General features: G+C 38.2%; 1 protein-coding gene across 1 annotated transcript; it reads right to left on the bottom strand.

Annotated features, from left to right (window-relative positions):
* Positions 1-15,030: 15,030 nt before the first annotated feature.
* LOC149806303 (SPRY domain-containing SOCS box protein 3-like) lies at positions 15,031-18,236 on the bottom strand. The gene has a single exon (XM_089951368.1). The coding sequence runs from the start codon at positions 17,937-17,939 to the stop codon at positions 17,250-17,252; it is 690 nt and encodes a 229-aa protein (XP_089807494.1). The 5' UTR covers positions 17,940-18,236; the 3' UTR covers positions 15,031-17,249.
* Between the last annotated feature and the right edge of the window lie 4,995 nt (positions 18,237-23,231).

The raw sequence follows: 23,231 nt of genomic DNA, 5'->3' as shown, positions 1-23,231 counted from the left end.
AAGGTGTTGATAAATGTGTGAAAAAAGCCGGTGACACGATGACAGGCGAACTCAGCATGAGCGGCAACAAAATAACCGCGTTAGCGAATCCCGAATCCGACCAGGATGCGTCAAACAAACAATACGTGGACATCGTCAACGGTAAACTAAATACGCTGCGTGCAGAGCATGATGTTCACGTGGGCGCGTTTACAAGATTTCGAAGAAACTTCGTAAAAACTGATGAGGTCGTGGATAAGTTCTTTGGGACTCCTCCAGTCGTCGATGTAAAACTCGCTGATGTAAAGACCGACATTAACACGATCAAACAAACACAGCAGGATATCGTATCGGGTATTCCTGATATCGTTAACAAAACCAGTTTGATTAAAGTTCCCACTGGAGTTACTCCGGGGCATATCACCAACATCGTATTCACGGTATCATCGGGATTCGCAACATGGTCACGACAAAATAACACTATCAAATATACAGCAACAGCCACCGGTGTTTACAGGTTGTCTGTGTTTTCAGCCGCTAAATTTGAAATCTTCACAACATATCCTTGGAGACATTCCACCGATAAGTATTCCGGGGTTTGCACTGTAATACTAAACAGCGGAACCGAGGAAACATTTATGCTTGAAGCCGAGGACGATAGTTTAACAGCAACATCTTACTGGTTTTGTTTGGAATTCGTCGCTGCAACGCCTCAATTGGTTACCGCGTAATTGAATAATGTCAACGACGCCAGATGCTCAACAATATCGATACAATCAAGTCCGTGAGTGGCAATCTGAGTTAAAAACTGTCATCGAAGTAACTAGTCAAAAAGTAAAAAAATACAAGCGCCGCATAACAGTGCTGGATATTATGGTTTATTCAGTATCTGCCGTTGTTGCATCTGCCGGAGCAATACTATCAGCGGTCACTCCGGTAACTGCAGCAGTCGCCGCCACGATCTGTGTTTCCGCGGCCACAACAACAGCTGAAGTTTTCGGCATCATAGCAAAAAAAATATCATCATGTGCTAACACAAAATTACACGATTACACGACAAAATTAAATACAGCCACGACCGCATATCAGAAATTATCATCGCTGATATCATCATCGTTAGACGTGCAAAGTAGCGACGCTACGATATCAGATTCTGAATTCAAACTAATGTCAGATGCGTACAATGACTATTTGAAAACTAAACAAATAAATAATGTCAATAGAACTGCTTCAACAAATAGTCACAAACACAACACCGGTAAGGACCACAATGATCTCAGTGTCCTCGACGACACCAGAATTCGGTATTAATTTTCGAACTCCAATTCCAGTGAGTGAAATCGCGTTAGCAAAGCTCAGTGTGTATCACAGCTGGCCCAATGTTAGGTCGGCATCATTTGGTGGTCTGCAGCCAAATAATTCATTCGTGTTCGGGAAAAGCAAAGCCGACTCCGGCGAACAGGGTGAACTTGACTGGAATACAATTACACTTCCCACTGGGAGTTATCAGATCGAAGAAATCAATAATGAGATACAACGCCAAATAAAACGAATCACCGGCAAGGAAGCCAAAATATCTATAACAGCTCATGAACCAACGCTGTCTGCGGTCATTGAAATCTCAACGCCAGGATACGCCGTGGATATTTATAACAGCTCAATCCGAACATTATTAGGATGGCCAAAGGCCCCCGAGGTTAAACCTCGTCCACCAAAACCTGAAAAATCGGATTTTATGACCTATAAAGAAGCACTACACGACCTCGAGTACAATTATTATTTACTCCTTGCAGATCAATTACTAGCAAGAAAAAGTACTTTAATGCCCGATACTTGGAGTATAGAAGCTCCACGTGTTAAGGGGGGGCAGGAGCTCCGTGTTTACCGTCTAGATGATATAGAATCTGAATTATTTATTCCGATCAATCTAGTACATAAACAACAGCTACAACTCCTGCGAGTATATTTCCAAGATTATATTTCTGATTTAACAAGTCCGCGTGATAATATTATCACAACCATAGAAAAACTAAACAAACTCGCATCGGCCATGGAAACTATAAATCTAAGAATAATTCAGGCTTTACTGGATCTTAAAGACTATATCGATGATAATTATAGACAGATAGCCAGAGCAGATTTTGCAATTAAATATGGTATTCAAGTGAATGATATTTCAGATTTTAAATTTCCTGGATATAACGTGCCCGAGCTGAGAAAATCAGTCTCTGATCTCATCGATCAATCTTTCGAAGATATTCTTGCCGCGTACGAACGAATAAAACCACAACCTGTTATTCTCAAGCACGACAACAGTACAGCATCCGATGGCAGACACATCTCACCCGGGATCGTAAATATCACAGATGTTATTGCGGTCAATCTTGTATGTGACGTCATCGATGGCAGTTACAGCGCATCAGATACTACGACGGCACAACAGGGGTTTATCCTGTATACGTTCACACCAAGAGACCCCCCTGGTTTTCTGATTGTGCAAGAACCAATCAATCCGGTCTATCTACGGTGTCATAACCCGTGGTTGTCAACGATAAATTTCAAACTCACCGACCAGAGGGGGAATTTGTTGGACCTGCGTGACGAGACTGTTAGTATAAACTTACTGGTGAAGTCCTAAGTCAAGGGATCCATAATATTTATAATAGTTTTTTTTTTCTGCACTGATCCATTTTCGTCATTTTATCGTGCAAATACCCTATCAAAACCAGCATAAGTTATCGTTGAAAGTGCTAGCACGCATTTAAAAAAAAACGGTTGTGTATAATGTATCAACCCGAGTACATTCATGCACGAGTTCATATTCATGATAAGCAAATTCTTTACGAGGCAATAAAAACCGCATTTCAAATACAGACATTCCCAGAACAGTATTTCCCCGTTAAAATAGTTATTGACGTGTATGGTGACGAAGACTTCTTGTTAACTCCGTCACAATTAACAGAGCTACAGCAAAATCATATGATCATAGTTTGGTGTCAACGAGAACAGATTATGAACTATTCTCATTCCTGTATTGATGTTGAAACGCTTAAGCAAATCCTGAAAATCTGAAAGCGCCCTTCACTTGAGAAACTCTTTGAGTTTCCAAGGGCCAAAAAAATAATACACTTTTTTTTTTACCCGTGGAAATGTGCTTTACACTCCAAGCGGGGGGGGGGGGGGGCGCTAGCGTTCTCAGGTTCTACTTTCACTTTGTGCTGTGAGTCACACGCTATGCTAGGTTTATACTTCCTTGTCGGCCTCGTAGTCAGAAACACTAGTATTTTTGTCAGAAATGCAAGGCATTTCCGTGTCTAGATTCTTTATATAACCTTTTAACCGTCTCACCCTGGTGCTAATTAATTTTCGAGTCTCATACTCTTGTGACAATCCAAGACGAATCTTCTCAACTGCACGGCACAGTGGAATAAATTCAGATACCTGATTTTCAGTTATCCCGGCAAGTGATCTGTAAACACGATCTTGCAAACCCTTAATGAACCTATAACGAGCAGGGAGATTGTTCTTCCCCAAGCGTGATAGCTCATTCAAGGATTCAAAATCTGACATAATTGTTTCAGTGTCTAGTAAAATATTAAAACCTCGCTGTTGTAATTCTTTAATTTCAACAAGTATGGTATTTATATTTTCGTGATTCATATTATTATATATTTTTATATTTTTAATACAAACACTTTGCATAAAAAACGCTAGCTTTCCAAAACAAAACGAGACAGTCGGAAACATTTATCCCCTGCAAGGGCCTAGATCGTCAAATAACGTTCTAGAACCCCACGAGGACTGCTTCCGACATGACAATACAACATGTAACACCAAACACTTTATCCCCTGCAAGAGCCTCTAGATCGTCAAATAACGTTCTATAGGCTCAAGAAGACGTGTTTAGTGAATTGACAAGGACAAACATATAACACGTAACTTATCCTAAGGACGGACCCCTCTGACTGCCAAGTGACTCAGAGGCACATTTATTTACAAGACGAGACAGCCCTGGCTTCTAGGATCGAGTTCTCTAGCAGGCCCGGCAAACATTTATTTGACAACACAAACAACCTTTACCTCTGATTCGAGTATCACAGCAAGCAAAGGTACAATGAACATGTAATCTTATCCTAAGAGACGGTACAGAACAGACAACCTTTACCTCTGATTCGAGTATGACAGCAAGTAAAGGCACAATGAACATGTAATCTTATCCTAACTTATCCTAAGACCTTATCCTATGACGACACAAACATACACAGGTGGGTCATTTTCTACGGTCAGCAGCAGAGCAAAACCATCCATTGAATCGACCATTGGATGGTGCACAAAAGACACCCGCCATTGGCGGATTAAATTTATGGTTTTGCTTGCGCGTGCTGACTTTCGATCGACCCAAAGGTCTTAGGGAGCGATTTCGTATATAACCCAACTGTTACTTGCGAGTTGGAAATTCGCTCTAGCAGTGGGCGGGACTTGTTTAAAATATTTTAATTGTATGTTTTCTTAAGCGCGGTCATATAACAAGCACAGAAGAGCAAAACAGTCGGATATATTCAGTAAAACGAGGATATTGTTTGTAAAAAAATATATATTCTACGGTAAATAAATGATTACATGTTATGAACTCGATAAAATATTTTATCAAGGTGGCTTTCTTAGGGGGAGCAAATCCTCTGACCAGCAACGACAACTCTGCAAAGCGTTACACACTCTCGGAGGAGTTATCGTCGTTTGTGTCAACGATAAGAGTTATATAACAGAATGAAATCTTCTGTTTGAGCTTCTTTGAAAATGCTGTTTTGTAGATCCCATCTGCGACATGCTGTACAGAAGGTGGACAAATACCGAAATACCTACCGGCGGCGTTTATTGACTGGAATACAATTTCTTCACCTGTAATTGCGTTTATAGATTTAATAGCTCTTCTTGCAACTGTTTTACAACGCCCTGTGTTACCCAGTAGGCAGTTCTTGCTCTGAGTGACCACGCGAAGATTGTTTATAGAGTTATCAAGTATGTTACCGTTAATGTGATCAATGACAAAACCCTTAGGGATCACTCCAAAGAAACATTCGTAAATAAAACGATGACATAAATACCTCTTTCCGCACGTGGCAGTAAATCTTGAATAACCACCATTATCAACTCCACCAACTGGTCGTCTTCGCGTGCAGTGTCGTACTATGCCATCTCGGTTTGCCTCATAATTTGGAATAGTTGGATGTCGGACGAATTCTTGATTCATTATACTATAAGCAAATCATTTGTCTAATTCATAATTTGTCTGAAAACTTATTTATGTAATCACGCTCCGAGAGAGCGTTATCACAGTCTGGATTTTTTTTATCATAATACCGTTTTAGTTCTCGATAGCGTTTTCCCCCACACGCTGAACATAATTGCGTTTTTCCTCGTACTCCAATGCCGCATCTGATACACGGTATCGGTCCTAGACTCCCACCGCGGACCTGTTGAGCATGTTGTCCACAGTATTCGCCTCTGCAGGGTTTGCTACACGGCGCTGATGAATTTAGTTTGATCCACTTGCATTGGTTCATCATATAATATATTTGTCTATTTAAATATTTGTCTTAATTATAATAATGGGTTTTGAAAGACTATCCAGAATAAAACCCATATCAGGTTCTAGATTCGATCTTGACCGGTTAACCGCTGATCCACGACGAAGAGAGTTAGCAGAGGTAATTGGTGTTATCAAGAATGCCAAAGAAGAGTTTCGTCGTGATGGTGCCGCACACACGTGGTCTTCGTATAAAATTATCCTCGGAAACGCGAGCGTTTCTCGGGAAATGCAAAGCATTTCTCGTGACCGTATCATTGATGCTACCATGAACGATACAATCGCGCGTAACATAATTGGGTATCTCGACGATAGAAGATATTTCGTACAGATAAAATTTATTGTTGGAGTCGGCGAGGGAACGTGGATTATCAGAGACAAACTAGACCCTGTTCTTGATGCCAGAGGCGTTCGTGGAAAAACCGTTCTGTTAAGTAAAGACTCAAAACCGGGAGTACTTGTTGGGATTGATATACCATATTATGCCAGAGCGTATCCTGTGACCGCAGTTGTTTATGGAATTTATCCGATGAAGAAACCACGCGTTGATAAACTCAAACCGATGAAGGTGTCGCCGTTGACAGAGTCAAGGATGAATTGTGTAGCTGAGCGAGTAATGGAACATTTTAAAAATGCAATGCGAGGAAACGGCCTAACACCGCTAAGACAAACTAAAATAACAGCGTGGGCGACACGAGTAGCGGATAAAGGAGCGTCAATAAATGATGTTGCTGAGCTAGAGCGATTACTAAAATTTCCTATAACGGTTTCATCGTTAACCGGTGAGGTATTGTATGAGTGTAAATACAATTCCCGTGGAACACCAATAACTATTATCGATCATAACAGTCACGCCTGGACTGACTCGGTTAGGATATTCCCGCGAGACCGTGTTGTGAAGTATTATCCGGAATTGCAAAGCAATTCTGGGAGCATGTTTGATTTTATTTATCAGATAAGTAAAACCGATCCAGTGTCTGTGTGGTTATTCAGAAGTAGCGAAGATGGAGAATATGATCAGTTTGTGAGACCCAACGGGGAAATATACAGAACAATGGCGTTACAGCAGGAAATGAAAAAACTCGCAGAAAAATATCATGCTGGCAACACTGATACGTTACTGACACACTGTTTTACTGTCCCGGGTGTTGTCGCGCATGTAGCCCGGGAACGAAATTCATGGAGACCAACTCCGAAAAGTTTTCTTGCTGATATCCAGCAGAGCTGTGTCGAATACGGACACGGCGGTTTGTGGAATACTCAGTATGATCACCGCGGTATGATATCCGTGGACATGACGGCGTGTTATCCAGGAAGTTTCCTTGGGCGTGGAGAATGCAGCGAATATTTTAAACGATTTGGCCACGCTGGCAATACCATGACAAGAGTAGCTGTCAACGGTGTTTTACCCGATTTTGACTTGACCGGATTTGCTTGTGTGTCGTCGTTTAAATTCGCTAAGGATTTACATCCTGTGTGTTATGTTTGGTTTGGCAGACATTTCGTTGAGAAGCGATGGGCACCGATAGTGTTATTGCGATACATGCTTGACAGTCGAATACTGTTGTCGCTGACGGTCAGCGAAGCGATTATATGTTATTGTCGTCAAACCGAAGTTTGGTTGCCAACTCCAACGCCGGTTACGTTAGAAGAAGTCATCGAAGATTGGTCACGAGAATATCCAGAAACTTCTATCGACGCTATCATCAAGAAAGCTCCTGAAGTACTTAAAAGCAAACTCAGAAATGATGAAAGCACAGCAAAAGATCTAGGACGAAGAATAATAGGGAAATTCACTCAAGGTGGAGCGTATGATCATAAACAACATCACAGTCGATTAATCATGGACAAGACTGAATTGGATCTTATTGTCGCTGATGCAGCCACGAACAACATGTTCTGTAACCGCAAAGATGTGTTTCTGTCAAACGGGGAAAAACTAGGGACTGTTTTTAGTTATATTGACGGAGAATCATCTCAGTACATACATTTGAGATCTTCGATGCTGGCTTATGTATCCATAAATTTGTTGTCGATGATCAATAGATTCCCTGTTGCCGCAGTGAGAGTTGCAACGGATTCATTTTATATTGATAAAAAACACTCAGCGCTGTTGGATAACGTTATATCGGATGATCCATCGTGGGGCTCGTGGAGAATAAAGAATGAAATGTTACACGGATATTGTAAATCGGCTGATGTTGAAATCGAGGATGAGTATCGCAGCGCAGAAATATCTTCGATGGTTTCGTCGGGGGCAACTTCGTTGTTGCCGCCGGTGCACGATCCTGTTACAAGACACAAAACAGTTTATCTGAACGGTCCTGGTGGTTCTGGTAAAACAACTCGAGCGATTGAATTATTTAGAAACTCTGACATGATTGTGCTAACACCCACACACAGACTTGCCAGGGAGATGAGACAACGGGATGTTAACGCGTGCACGTATCACAGTTTTTTCAAATACAGCGGCGGCACGTGGACACCTGAACGAATGGGAACGAAATATATTCCCGAGAAAATCATCTGGGATGAGATAGACACTGTGCCGTTGGATACATTAAAACAGTTTCTGGATTGGCTGCTAAAGAAAAATACCGCAGTGGTGATGTGCGGCGATCATGGTCAACCACCCCCATTTACAGGTGAATCTCCACACGAGTGGCTGAAAACTTTTGTAGATTATTATGAGGAAATAACTAACGATGTTAGAGCACTCGATGAAACGCTGAAAGAGTTTAAGGCACTGATCAGGCTACAAACCAATAAAGTCCAGTGTGAGATAATGCGTGAAATAATTCCAGAGACTTCGCTGAGCGACTTTTGGGAAACGTGGAAACCAGGTGATTTAATTGTGGCAAGTAGAAAGATAGTCAGGGACACACTTCAGCAGCGGTTATTTCAGTTACATCAGAAGAAATTTCCCATGTTGCCAGTGCCGTTGTGTTATAGACCAGCTGATACGCGATTGCAGAATATTGATGTTGATATTCCAGGGCGCCTGACTGCGTCGGGTCCGGAGAAACAGAATTTAGTATTAAATGATATTGTCACAGTTGATGTTGATGCTGTTGAACAGGCACTGAAAATGAGCAAATCCCCGTGGACGCTAGGATACGCTATGACCATCCACAGTTCGCAGGGACTAACTATTTCAGATACAACAGTTTGGATTGTTGATGATCGCATCGAGTGGTCAAATTTAGTTTATTTAGCCGTGTCAAGAGTAAGAAGGATAGGTCAGTTACGAAGAATTGTATTAGATGATGTTGTCAACGACAGCTCAATCGCTGATGACACAATAAGAAAGAAATTAGCCGGTTACAAACAGAGCGACAAAAAAAATGGTAGAGAGTTTGATCCCAAACAAAGTTTGGATGTTGAATTTGTAATACAATTACAACAACAGCAGAATAATCACTGTGCGAGTTGTAATTGTTTATTGCTGTGGCAGTATTCGAAAAACGACCCAAGGCAATTCACCGTAGATAGAATAGATAGCAGTCGCGGTCATACACGTGAAAATGTGATGTTGACCTGTCTTGAGTGTAACCGACGCAGAGGTGTTGCTGCAGTTATTTAAATGATTGAATCACTTCAGTGCGGATCACTTTAGTGATCGGGGTGGTAATTGTGTATCCTCGGGAATCACCTGAAGTTGCTCGCGTTTAAATCCGCGTTGAGGAGCAGTCGAATCTAATCTGTAGATTGCGTTTCTCCCAGTTGATCTGGTTATGCTGGATATCTTATGTGTAGTAACACTCCATGTGGGATCGGTTGCTCTTTTTTTTCCTCCTTCTAGTTCGCCTGGTTCGTATAAATACCTAACGGTGACATTACCCAGCAGTGGGGACGCTAGCGTCCCTGGCTGCGTTGAAACATTTTGTTGCTGTTGTCCGCGTTCACTGACGCGGGGTATATATTTTTTGTGATTGCATTTACAGGTCTCATGTTTGTTGTTCTGGTAATTTCATTATTCAGTGCGGCTATCACGTTTGGCAGTCTTGCAACCCATTCACGAGATCTCGTATCGTAAATGAATTCCCTCGCGTACTGGTATCCGAATAATCTCTCAGCGAGTGTTCTATTAAATCGCTCAACAATTGCCTGATCCCGATGAATTTCAGTATGTCCTCGTCGTATAACAACGTTATGCTGCTTTGTCAGTGATGACACCGCGCCCTGAAATTCCTTGCCAGGATCAACTTGTAATAATCGTGGCCAGTTTAGAGGTCCTCGCTGATAAATTCGTTTAAACGCAGAGGCAACTTCAGTGGCTGTTTTAGTCGCTAACGGTTCTGCTTCTTTGTATCTACTGGCAACATCAACTACTGTTAGCGCGTATTTGTATGTTTTTCTACGGACAGTATCATGAGGCAGGAATAGTATGTCAGCCTGATGAACTTCATTGGGGGTACTAACATCAAAATGTGCAAAGTTGATTTGTCGAGGTGGTGGTAAGTAGATTTGCCATATTGCTTGTTTTGATAGCCAATTTTTGGCAACCTCGCGTGTTACTGATGCCGCGTTGGCGAGTTTATTAATTGCTGAGTTACCTCTCCAGTATCCGATTGGGGAATAATAAATCGCTTCCATTGTTATTAATTATCCAGCGCCTAATGCTAATTTAGATTTCATCGCTGATCTTATTAACCAATTAGCGAGTGACTCCTTAAATGATTTATTTTTTATGGCGCTTAGTGCATGAATTAATTTCACATCCGCGATATGCCTGTCTTGTAGATCTTTACTTCGATAAGCAACATCATGTATGTGACACGCTGCGTCGATAGCGTTTATCGGATACTCTCCCGGTTTTGGTTTAGACTGTTCATCAAGTCTGATATCTAGTCGTGTCCCTGGACCGCAGTAATTGTATCCTGGGAGATGTTTTTCTCCGGGATACTTTGCCCAGGGAGTTCCGGGGAGCTTTCCAAGTTTGGCTGCAATGTCACCTCCGCTAAATTCTCGCTTTTTTTTTGAAATCTAAATTTTTTTGTGCCACATCGCGTACACTTACCAGAAAGTGCTTGTCTGTTATTTTTTGTTGTAATGGTTGTTAGATCATTCGTAGGGGTTCGTGCCTTACACTTCACACAATATAGATCCATAATTATTATTCTTTATATACAAATGGAAATTACAGATTTTTCTGCGACGCGAAGAAAGGAGCCAGTTAAGCATAATTCAGTGCTACCAAACTCTATCAGAATGATCATCATAGGACCGTCAGGATCGGGTAAAACGCAACTGCTGTTGAACATGATAATGAAGTGGATGAAGTGGGATAAGCTGTATTTGGTAGCACCATCTGTAGATGATCAGCGATGCTATAATGTTATAAAAGATTTTAATGAGAGTGCAAAAGCGCTGAGTGAAGACGGCGAGGAAGTAGTTGAATTTATCACTGATATCGAAGAAGCTCCCAGCGTTGAAGACCTTAACGGGGAAATAAATAACCTAGTAGTGTATGATGATGTGATGCTGGACAAGCAAAAAAATCCTGCAAGAATATTTTCCCGGGGTCGTCATAAAAACACCGATGTCATTTATATTACTCAACGTTACACACAAATACCAAAAGTAATCAGGGATAACTGTAATCTTCTTGCTGTGTTTAATGGAGTTGATGTTCATACGCTGAGAAATATTCATCAAACCTGGTGTAGCGGCGATATGGATATTAATAAGTTTAAGAATTTCTTTAGTCACGCTCAAAGAAACCAGCACGGATTTGTGACAATAAATTTACACGACCCGCGGACACGATACCGTATCGGACTTGATACATTGTATGGTTAACATAAAAATGTTTTTCCTTGGAAACTCATTTCGTAGAGCAGCAGAGGGGGGGGGGGGCTGGACCGACCGACCGTGTCAATGATGACCCGCGGGGGAATAGTTTCAGATTTATTGAAGTAAACCAAGAACGTCAGCGCGCGGATGTTATTGCATTTCCCCGGTCGTCGAAGAGTCTCTCCGAGAGAAATTATTCGACGTTCAGGGATATTTTTTTTTTATTCTGTGGTCGTCATGGAAAGGTTTATCGTCGAAATAAGTAAACCGAAACTGTTTTTGTCTATTCAGTACTATTTTAGTTTCGGTCTGTTCACCCCCTCTGCTGCTCTGTATAATGAACATACTACTTATAATTTTAGCAGACCTATTCAAAGCTGACACGTTTTCCATCGAAGATTCCTTTGTCTAATATTTAAAAAAGTATGTAGTATTAAATATTGCTAAATATTATTAAACAGTGTTGCGAGGTTATATATGTGTGTAGTTTTGTAAAAGTCGCCATTAAAAAGGACTGAAGGTATTGATCAAATCCTGGTACAGATTGTAAAGAATTTATAGGTTACTGAAATCGTATTCATAAAACAATGCATGCATAGTGTATTTTTCAACACCTTTACGTTTATAAGGACGAAATTTATAAATTTATAGAGAATAATTTAATGGCTTGAAATCCTCTGGTAAACAGAGAAAATGAATCAACACAAAATGTCCTTAACCAGACGGCATGGATATTAAAACTTTATAATTGTACCAGCACTTCTGCGTAAAACATGTTCAAATATCATACCTGGGCAACATCACACACACACACACACACACACACACACACACACACACAAAGAGTGGTACGTGACTTAGTGCTACATTTTTTAAACATCACCTCTGTGTTGGGGTGGGTGTAGATATATGCCAGTGTCTTTCATGATAGTGATTTTGCAATGCATAGTTATATAAGCACTGTGAAAGTTAAAACAGAATTGAACAATGTATATCCAGATTACATTTTGTTTCCGTCAATTGTTGGGGTCTACACAGTTCCAGTCATAAAAGAATGGACATTTTCTGCTGATGGGTCAAACAAAATAATGCATATGTTACATGTTTACAGGAAACATAGTACGGTTGAAAAATATCTGGAGGCCGATTCTGGTTATAAATGTATTTTTAGCCATATCACTAGTGCTGGTATAGCATTCCTGTATAGAAATTTGAGTTTTCTATTGATGGACGGCCAGGTCAGATAAATTCTCTTAGATTTGTCCTAAAATGAACATAGATTTACACGGTCATAATGACAATAATGATGATTTTTGTTTATTCTTTTGTTTTGAATTGAAAGTGTATAGAACTGAAATTGTTAGAATTCTTCTGTCAACTCTCATAATATTTCATACGATTAACGCTCCATGGCCAGAACTGCGAAATAAAATTATATATTAAACAAAAATGTATAGCCAACACAGTTGAAGAAAACTGTCGTAAAGGTGATAAGAAAACCCCGCTTCAGGTGAAGCTAACTTGGAATGGTCAATTATTTCTTTTACAACTACTACGATGATCATAAACTCACTATTAGTTTGGTATTCACGCGTTAAGGCAAAACAAGAGAAACAAAATTTCAAGAAATCTGAAGTCGAAATACAAACTTTACTAAGTAAATCAAAATTATTGCAACAACCGAATACAATTACTGCAGATTCTGATGAAAGTGTGAAGTTAACATCAAAATAAATGTATGAGTTTGGTGAAGGAGAATATTTTTGCTAATTGGATAAAAAAAAATTACAAAAACAGAATAATAAAATAAATAATAATGGCAGTGTAATAAAAATATATATATATTTAACCAACATATTAAAAAAAATACATAAAAGCAAACATAAAAATAATGTGAAAATTCAAAATTGCTTACTTAACCGTGAAATAAAAAATGGATGACAATTTTGGGTAAAGGAGGATATGCAATCAGGAGTCACATGACTTCAAAATGATCAATATTCCAGAAATACAACTCCGTTTAGGTCTAACCAATAAAAAACCGCACGTGTATATGAGACTGAAATTCAAGTAACCAGTTACCTGACATTAATTGCAATATTTTGTTCCTAGATGGAAAGGAGCTCGTTTCTTTTTTGGTACAAGGTGGATCGCGCAAGTCTTTGATACAAGTGTAACGTTATCTACTGCCTTCTGTCAGCCGGGCTTAGAGAAATTTGATCAATAGGCAGAGTACCAGTCTCGAAGTAGGGGTGAAATATTATACCTAATAGTTCGAGATTGGGTAAATATTGTCACAAAGAAGATATTCGTACTGGTCATAAACTGAAGTCTGAATGAAATTTTGACGAGATTGCACTGTGAAGATTAGGTTTTGTTTATTTGTGTCGAATTCCTCGTTTGTTTATCAATATTGCCAAACGAAAATGAATATTAGTAGTTTTATATCAAGTGTTTCGTGTGAATTCTGATTCAGCGAGGGCAAAAGATCAAGTATATCCAGTCAAGAAAAAGAATAAAAGTATTTAATAATGAAGAGATTCTGCAATCATTATTTCATTCGAAGAATTACGCCGGCAATGTGACAGACACTGTCAATAATTACGGAAAAAAATCAAATTTTGAGTGTTTGTTAGCTAATGTGACAATTTTAACAATGCTTCACAATCATATTCCTTGACTCACAAGGAAATTATGAGATCATCGGTTTTAAACAAACTTCCTTTTCAGACGAAATATATTCTTTTGAGCACTAACACGACGAGTCCGTGGTCAGCATATATTTGCGATACTGTCAAAACTACAAACGACTATGTTAAAATTTAACGGAATAAAAAGAACAAGAACACATCGAAATATTGATAAAAAATGAAAACAACCGTGAAATATGTTATGAGAAATTTAAAAAAAAAGAAAGAAAAACGAACAAAACGGGTAGTTTAGCTAATTAGAAATATACCAAATACAAGTTTTACAAAACGTATAATAATTATAGAAATGTCTTTATTTTAAGAAGATAACTTGTTTGGCATTAAAGCTAATCTCCTGTTTGGTCCTCGTGCAGATTGTCCATTTTTGCGTTGCACTCGATACCCTTACGCTAGGCGCGCATGCGATTATATCCTATGTTGTAGAATCGTGGCAAACTGCATGTGGTACGGCGTTGGGGGGGTGGGGGTGGGAATAGTGGGAAGTATTATTGAGGACTTTGTGCATGTGGTACGGCGTTGGGGGGGGGAATAGTGGGAAGTATTATTGAGGACTTTGTGCGTGTGGTACGGCGTTAGGAAAAGTGCTCAGTATTATTGAGGACTTTGTGCATGTGGTACGGCGTTAGGAAAAGTGCTCAGTATTATTGAGGACTTTGTGCATGTGGTACGGCGTTAGGAATAGTGCTCAGTATTATTGAGGACTTTGTGCATGTGGTACGGCGTTAGGAAAAGTGCTCAGTATTATTGAGGACTTTGTGTATGTGGTACGGCGTTAGGAAAAGTGCTCAGTATTATTGAGGACTTTGTGCATGTGGTACGGCCCTGGTAGAAATATTGTGAAGTGCTAATAGGTTAACAGTTTAACACGGATTGGGACTCCGTTACCACAACATCATAAATTCAGCTGTTAAGTTTAGTTACACATGGAGTTGCACGAAAGAAAACGTATGACAGAAATTATTTCATGAACTTTTTAATACACATCAAACAGTCATACAAAATTATTCACAATTCATACAAACAACTCAGTTTATACAAGCATTTATTCGCTGCAATGTTGACTACAATTCATATACACGAATATACAAATTTACATCATCACGTTAAAAAGGACACATCACAAAAATCTATAAATACATTACAAATATACATAAGAATTTTCCACGTGTATGAATATGTTGAACTATATATACATTTTTTAATATTGCACAATTGGCCTGATTTGTTCATAATAATTTAATGTATATGTAAAAATACTCAAGACAGACTAAATACAAAAAAGTATATATAAATGTAAAATCAGAAAACATTGATGGAGATCAGATGGCAATAAATGTAATAATAAAACCATTCTTACACAGAACATGTAAAACTTGACCAAAATTAAATGAACAAAGAAATATAAAAGGCTGCGTGGAATGAAATCTACTAAAAACATTTATGCAGTGAACCGGATTGGGCAATAGGTAACTGACCAGCTGTTAAAAACTTATACATGTACAAAAAGGCAGCTTAAAAACTGTGATTGCACAATTTCAAATGACTTTCGTGGTGGCAAAATAAAATTTAACAATCCAAATGCCTAGACAAAGTTTCCTCTGAAATGGACATCGAAATAATAAAAAACGGGAATTCGGTCTATCATAATGCTTAGTGGAAGAAAACTACTACTACAGAAGATTAAAGGTTTTGATTGACATGAAATTAAATGGGGAATCTCTCTCTCTCTCTCTCACACACACACACACACACACAAGTTCAAACTGAAAAATTAAAAAACAAGTATTTTTAAGTTAATATAACATGAAATATATACACCTTGCACGTTAGAACGTACGACTAGATTTCCTCATCCGTGATTGATTGTGTACATTTTTAAGCATGTACAACAAACTATTATGCATGTCGAATTTAACATGTCTGCCCACATTTTCAAAATAAATGCAACTTGTCTGCACACATTTTCAAAATAAATCAACTCGTCTGCACACATTTTCAACAGAACAACACGTATTTACATATATACAAAACAAACATTCATCCAATTGCGTGGGTATGGCCATTATCCAAGTACATACATACATACATACATACATACATACATACATATATTGCACAAAATATACATATGAATATTCAAAATAAAAGTGAAAAAACATGAAATGAACTGCATAATTCCAATAAATAATTTCTTTTGTTTATGAGACATTATTCCTCCCTGCTTGCATCGTTAGTTTTTCAACCTTCGTTGCAACTATGTATAAGAATACTTGACCTAACATTTCATGAAAATTTTCTTATATGGCGATATCTGCTTTTATAATAAGTTTCTTGCTGAAATTCTTATAATCGTGATTCATAATCACTTTTTAAATACCAACACAGATGAATATGGTACTATATAATGAAGCTGACGTCTGTTTTTCTTCACGCATCAGTGTAGCTCTTTTGATATCATAAAGAGGTTATGGCTAGTATAAATTATTAAATATCCTGAATTTTTATTGAAGTAATGTTTCTCAAGATAAAATTAATCCCTGTTTGCAGCTGTTGGCAATTGGCCTAACTTACGAAGGATGAACTTCGCTGATATAGGCCATAGTGTCTTCAGCAGCCTCGTTACATAGCAGGTCAGAATTAATAATCGATAGTCAAACGAACTGGCATACAGTCGTCGCCATATTAAATATATGATGATCAGTATCGATTTTTAAAAATAGGGCGAAACAACACTTTTCAAACAAAGCCTTTGTTATTCCAAAAATAAACCTACTTTAAATAATTGATGCATTTTTTATTTTAAAAAAATCCAAGAGAATACAGACTGGAACAAAGCGGGTATTTCGCCCACGCGTATTTAGGCCTTAATCTAAGAGCCACAAAAACGTACCTTTGATTGCGATAAATGTGGTGTCGAAGACGTTTACAAACATAAATATTTACTGAAGAAAATATCACCCAATTAGGTTTCCATGACAAATACATGTACTTTTTTTGTTACACCATATACATTATTTTCATCAATGATCGTAATACAGAGGACTTGAGCATTATTTATCAGTTAGCATCACCGAGTGAAGAAAGTTTAAAATCAACATAAATACAAAATATATACCAATACCTGGAAAGAAGCAATGTACTACACCAAGTCAAAGCCATTCTTCCGTGAATTCATGTTAATGCAAAAAATCCTTGACGAATGTTCGAATACGGTTTGGTAGAGGAAGACTGTCAATTTCATTTTCCTGTCGAAGTTTAGAAATAATGGTCGCCCTGCAACGGTCTTGGAGATTCAAAAAAGATCTACGTCGTTTTCCTAACGTCATTTCAGTTTTAGCAGCCGTGGAGCACACGATGGGATAGAGACTATCCTGACATCTATTTAGACCCGCAAACGCTACTCCCATGTCTTCCCCGTCCTTGTAATAGCTAAGTGTTCCGTTATTCCAGTCTAACAACATACCAATCACGGTGGATTCATTTTCTTTGAATGGCTTGCAATATTGCCTACATTTTCCGTTGTGCCATATAAGTCCTTTATGGGATAGTCCCCAACTTTCCCCATCTTCCCCTAGCAAGTTTACAAAAGCGTCCACGTGAAGACGGGCTCTTTTTGTCCCCACTCCAAACATCATACTGGTTCCGAAAATCCGTTGTGAAACTTTGATTTCCCAGTAATGTCTGCCATAGTTGAGGCATCTCGTTCCTCGGACTGCCGCAGTACCATTTGACCAGTTTGGGTGAAAATGAGCGGTCTCATCTCGATTGCCATGCAACCGCACTTCATTGGCCTTATGTTTTTTGTTCCAGGTCCAATAATCATCACATCCCTCTCGAACGGGTTCTGGGACTTCTTGTAGAACCATGATTTAAGTTGCTGCTGCAGTTGTTGGTATTAATAATGTTCCGGATAAGTTCTTTTGGTAATTCTAAAACAAACGAAATTGCAGTAATATCTCTTACTTGTGATGACGCGCTAACCGTAACGGTCATCTATACGGCTTCGGTAGACTGCATGAGAAGCAATCAGAGTCAGTAGTTTTTATAACGGTCTATTCACAATAGCCGACAGAGAACTCCTATAACATTCTGCGTGGCTGAACAAAGGACCGCTTGTGAAATTAAAATTTCCCCCAATCCACGCCTCACAGGCACACACCGCTATTAATCCGGTATTGCAAAGTCGTGTGCCAGGCGCGTGTTGGGAAAAGTATCTTGTCAATCATTTGCAGATCAGCGATAAACGAATGGAAAAGGCGTACCTAAAAATACACACCAGCTGTTGCTCGTTTGAGGCGCCCGTGGGAAACGTAAATTTATAGATCTCTAATTTCTTTATTCGGTATTTGAATTTCTGAAATACAAAAATTGTACTCCCCTCGGGTGAACTCGTACTACCAATATTAGAACTTGTACAGCATCGATCCAAGTCATTATTTCAAACGCGAGACTTCCAATCGGGGAGTAATCAAGTTAGTCCTTGTTGATTGTAAGTCATATTAGTCCATACAAGAACTGTGAGTACTACAGCTGTGGTTTAAATACTTAATGTAGGTTTTTATTTTAAACAAGGCGTTTTGTAAGAAAAGAAATATAAAATCGATCAGTTAACTAGCAAAAAACAAACCCGAAAAGATATAGGATCGATCATTTGATAGATCAATCAATCGATCGATCAATCAATCAATAAATCAATCAATCAGCATAAGTTATACAGTCAAGAAAGTCGGTCAGTTAGGCAGCTTTCGTATAAACCTCTTTATCCACTGTATAATTTTATTTTATAATAAATTCTTATCCAAACAATTACATTTGTAAATCGTATACATTAAACGTAAAGGACCTTTTTCTGATTCAAATTAGACATTAAGTATAAAAATTAGTTTTCTTTTGTTCATTTTTGTGGGTGGAAAGTGTGTACAGAGAATAAAATCAATAAAAGTAACCTTTCTTTATTGCCGCAAAGGTAATGAGCATGAACGTGTATGTTTTAGTACGAATCGCACGCGTACATCTCATTCAAGCATATGATGTTTGAAACGAAAATCGTAATGATTCCAGTTGTCTGAATAAAAAATAATTGATGCATGTTTGTGTGTGTGTGTGTGTGTGTGTGTGTAATATACAAGATAATCACACGGCCAGGGCCGAGAAGAAGGAGCAGGGGCAAGGCCCGGGCCGAACAACACTTTTTAATTTTATAAAAGAAACATTTTGTTGGAACAAGAACTAGGAGAGGCCCGGGTGTTTCTTACTCCCATATCCCGCGATCGCTCTCTACGACCCTGCACACGGCCAGATTAGTTTTAAAATAACAGAAACAATAATGTTTTAGATTTATTCCTTAAAAAAAAACAAGCCCCCTCTCTCTCTCTCTCTCTCTCTCTCTGTGACCAGCATGACGTGTCTAATGGTCATTAAGCAGAAGGACGGTTCTAAGCGAGGACGTCTAAATACGACCGCAAGCCAAAGAACTGGTTAACTACTTCCACATTTCTCTGTCAATTTCATACATACGATCAGGATCGATGTTTCCGGTACCAATTTCCCCACGTCTTAAGTACATAGGATATTCTTTGTAATGAGTCAGGTTGAACATTTGGTTCCCAGATTGGCGTGGATTTCCTAACGAGATTACGCAAGAATAGTAGTAGTAGTAGTAGTAGGTTTTCGCTATTTCGCTATTGCCCTGTCGACGAACTACAAAGTACTTGTAAATTTCAGTTTTTACAGGCACAGAAATATATAAATAAATAAATAAAATTATGGAATAATTTTCATCAAGCAGATGATAAATCAAAACCAGTAAACGTTTTCCCATGAAATTCTAATGATCTACTGGCATAAAGTGTACCCAACCTATCCTGTGAATTTCTAATGATCTACTAGCATACCCAACATATCCTGTGAATTAACTTATTAATAATACAGCTTAAGCATATTTACCAGGAGAATATACAATACATACACAGCCATTTCCCATGTTTTGAAAATGGCGTTAAACCCACAAATCACATCCGTTTCTTCTCCATCTTTTCCAACTAACTACATCAGGTGTATTTGTTTCGATTTTAACGTGTTACATTATTTTGTTTAAATTGATGTCTGTGTCTAAAATGTGTTAGTTTCATTGTTAGGATGCAAGGTTAATGTAAAGGACCAACTAAATGGGTGGAGACAATTTTTAAAACAACACTTACCTAAACATGATTTATAATCCATCAATATGTATCCAAAGAAATTAATGTGAAATCAACGTGGTATTGATAAAATTGTAAAAATTTCTGTTTTTTTTTCTTCTTCCCCTGAGAGATTCATTTAGACATAAAAGTGACCACAAGGAGTCCTAAGCCGGAAATACATATTGATACGTGACACTATTTACTAATCTTTGTAACGCTACCATGTATACAAAATCACACCTTTCAAACCCTTTAAGCGGGTTCTGTCACTTTTCATGTTCTTTAAGAATATTGTATAACTTTTGTTGCGTTTTTATTTAATCGTTATTGCAGGTAAATAGTCAAACAAAAATCAGGAATTACCGGTGTTCATCAGAAACGCATAACACATGTCTGGCTTGGTCGGACAAGTTCACTTTGATGCGTTTGCCTAGTGGCTTTATATAGTATATTTTTGGTTGGACAATGGCAGTAACGTGCCTTAACTAAGGACAACATGGCAGCCGACCCAGCCTGGTCTGGAGCTTGATCCTGGTACTCCTGCGTAGGAATCCAGCGCGTTTATCAATGAACTACAGCGTCTGACAATGGGCATTACTGAATCAACACATTTGCATTCCATTTCATAGAGATATAAAAATGCCAATTTAACGATTTAAGGTACACTTTGTCAACGAGAGACACATACATGTTTAGATTTGTAGGTGTGGTGTCCCATTAGCCAATCCTTGATGTACCAAACGAAACAAATGTCTGGAGGGAGAAAAAAAAAACATCTGTGATATGAATACTGTTTATTTTCTTCATTATCTCGAATAATTTGTATCAAGGTTGTCCGTATTTGTAGATAAGGATGAGATTTTAACAAAATCCACCTCAACCCACACAATTTATAAAAGTATATTTCCATGTTGAGAAGGGATCTTATCGGTTTTATGGAGCTTATACATCAGTTGTGTCATAAGAATTCTTGGACATGAGAGATTTGTCCAGCATTCCGAGTTTCCCAAAGCAATGTTGTATTCTTTTCTAAACGCCTTAGCTTCTTTTTGTACCTCTCCTGTTCCGTGTTGCATGTTTCTTTCTTAACTGGAATAGAAAGCTGTGCAAAGGTGGTAAAAAAACCTCACTATATATATATTCTTTATGCAGATAGAGTATGTATGGAAATATTAGTGTTAAATGCAGGAGGCCCCGTAATATGACTGGACACTAATACAGCAATAACATACAGTGTATAGACTCTAATACAGCAATAACATACAGTGTATAGACTCTAATATAGCAATAACATACAGGGTATATACTCTAATACAGTACTAACATACAGTGTATAGACTCTAATACAGCACTAACATACAGGGTATATACTCTAATACAGCACTAACATACAGGGTATATACTCTAATACAGCACTAACATACAGAGTATAGATTCTAATACAGCAATAACATACAGGGTATAGACTCTAATACAGCACTAACATACAAGGTATAGACTCTAATACAGCAACAACAGATAGGTGTAGACTCTAATACAGCAATAACTTAAATGGTATAGACTCTAATATAGCAATAACGTAAAGGGTATAGACTCTAATACAGCAATAACGTAAAGGGTATAGACTCTAATACAGCAATAACAGATAGGTGTAGACTCTAATACGGCAATAACAGATAGATGTAGACTCTAATACGGCAATAACAGATAGGTGTAGACTCTGATACAGCAATAACAGATAGGTGTAGACTCTTATACAGCAATGACAGATAGGTGTAGACTCTAATACCCAACATATCCTGTGATCTACTGGCATACCCAACATATGATGTTGAAGGTGTAATACAAGGTGTAGACTCTAATACAGCAATAACAGATAGGTGTAGACTCTAATACAGTAATAACTTAAAGGGTACAGACTATAATACAGCAATAACGTAACGAGTATAGACTCTAATACAGCACTAACATACATGGTATATACTTTAATACAGCACTAACATACAGAGTATAGACTCTAATACAGCAATAGCAGATAGGTGTAGACTCTAATACAGCATTAACATACAGGGTATATACTCTAATACAGCACTAACATACAGAGTATAGATTCTAGTGCAGCACTAACATACAGAGTGTAGATTCTAATACAGCACTAACATACAGAGTATAGACTCTAATACAGCAATAACATACAGGGTATAGATTCTAATGCAGCACTAACATACAAGGTATAGACTCTAATACAGCACTAACATACAAGGTATAGACTCTAATACAGCACTAACATACAAGGTATAGACTCTAATACAGCAACAACAGAAAGGTGTAGACTCTAATACAGCAATAACTTAAATGGTATAGACTCTAATACAGCAATAACGTAAAGGGTATAGACTCTAATACAGCAATAACAGATAGGTGTAGACTCTAATACAGTAATACCATACAAGGTGTAGACTCTTATACAGCAATAACAGATAGGTGTAGACTCTAATACAGCAATAACAGATAGATGTAGACTCTTATACAGCAATAACAGATAGGTGTAGACTCTAATACAGCACTAACATACATGGTATATACTTTAATACAGCACTAACATACAGGGTATATACTCTAATACAGCACTAACATACAGGGTATATACTCTAATACAGCAATAACAGATAGGTGTAGACTCTTATACAGCAATAACAGATAGGTGTATACTCTAATACATTAATACCATACAAGGTATAGACTCTAATACAGCAATAACAGATAGGTGTAGACTCTTATACAGCAATATTATCAGGTATAGACTCTAATACAGCAATAACTTAAAGGGTATAGACTAATACAGCAATAACGTAAAGGGTATAGACTCTAATACAGCAATAACTTAAAGGGTATAGACTCTAATACAGCAATAACAGATAGGTGTAGGTAACAGATAGATGTAGACTCTAATACAGCAATAACAGATAGATGTAG

Source organism: Sinohyriopsis cumingii, chromosome 1 (assembly GCF_028554795.1).
Source record: "Sinohyriopsis cumingii isolate HCF-2022 chromosome 1, ASM2855479v2, whole genome shotgun sequence".
NCBI classification, from domain to species: Eukaryota; Metazoa; Mollusca; class Bivalvia; order Unionida; family Unionidae; genus Sinohyriopsis; species Sinohyriopsis cumingii.
This window is presented reverse-complemented; position numbering and strand designations above follow the sequence as displayed.

What these genes read in the sequence shown, in the direction of transcription:
- LOC149806303 (XM_089951368.1), bottom strand. Translation starts at nt 17,939, where the DNA reads ATGGTTCTACAAGAAGTCCCAGAACCCGTTCGAGAGGGATGTGATGAT.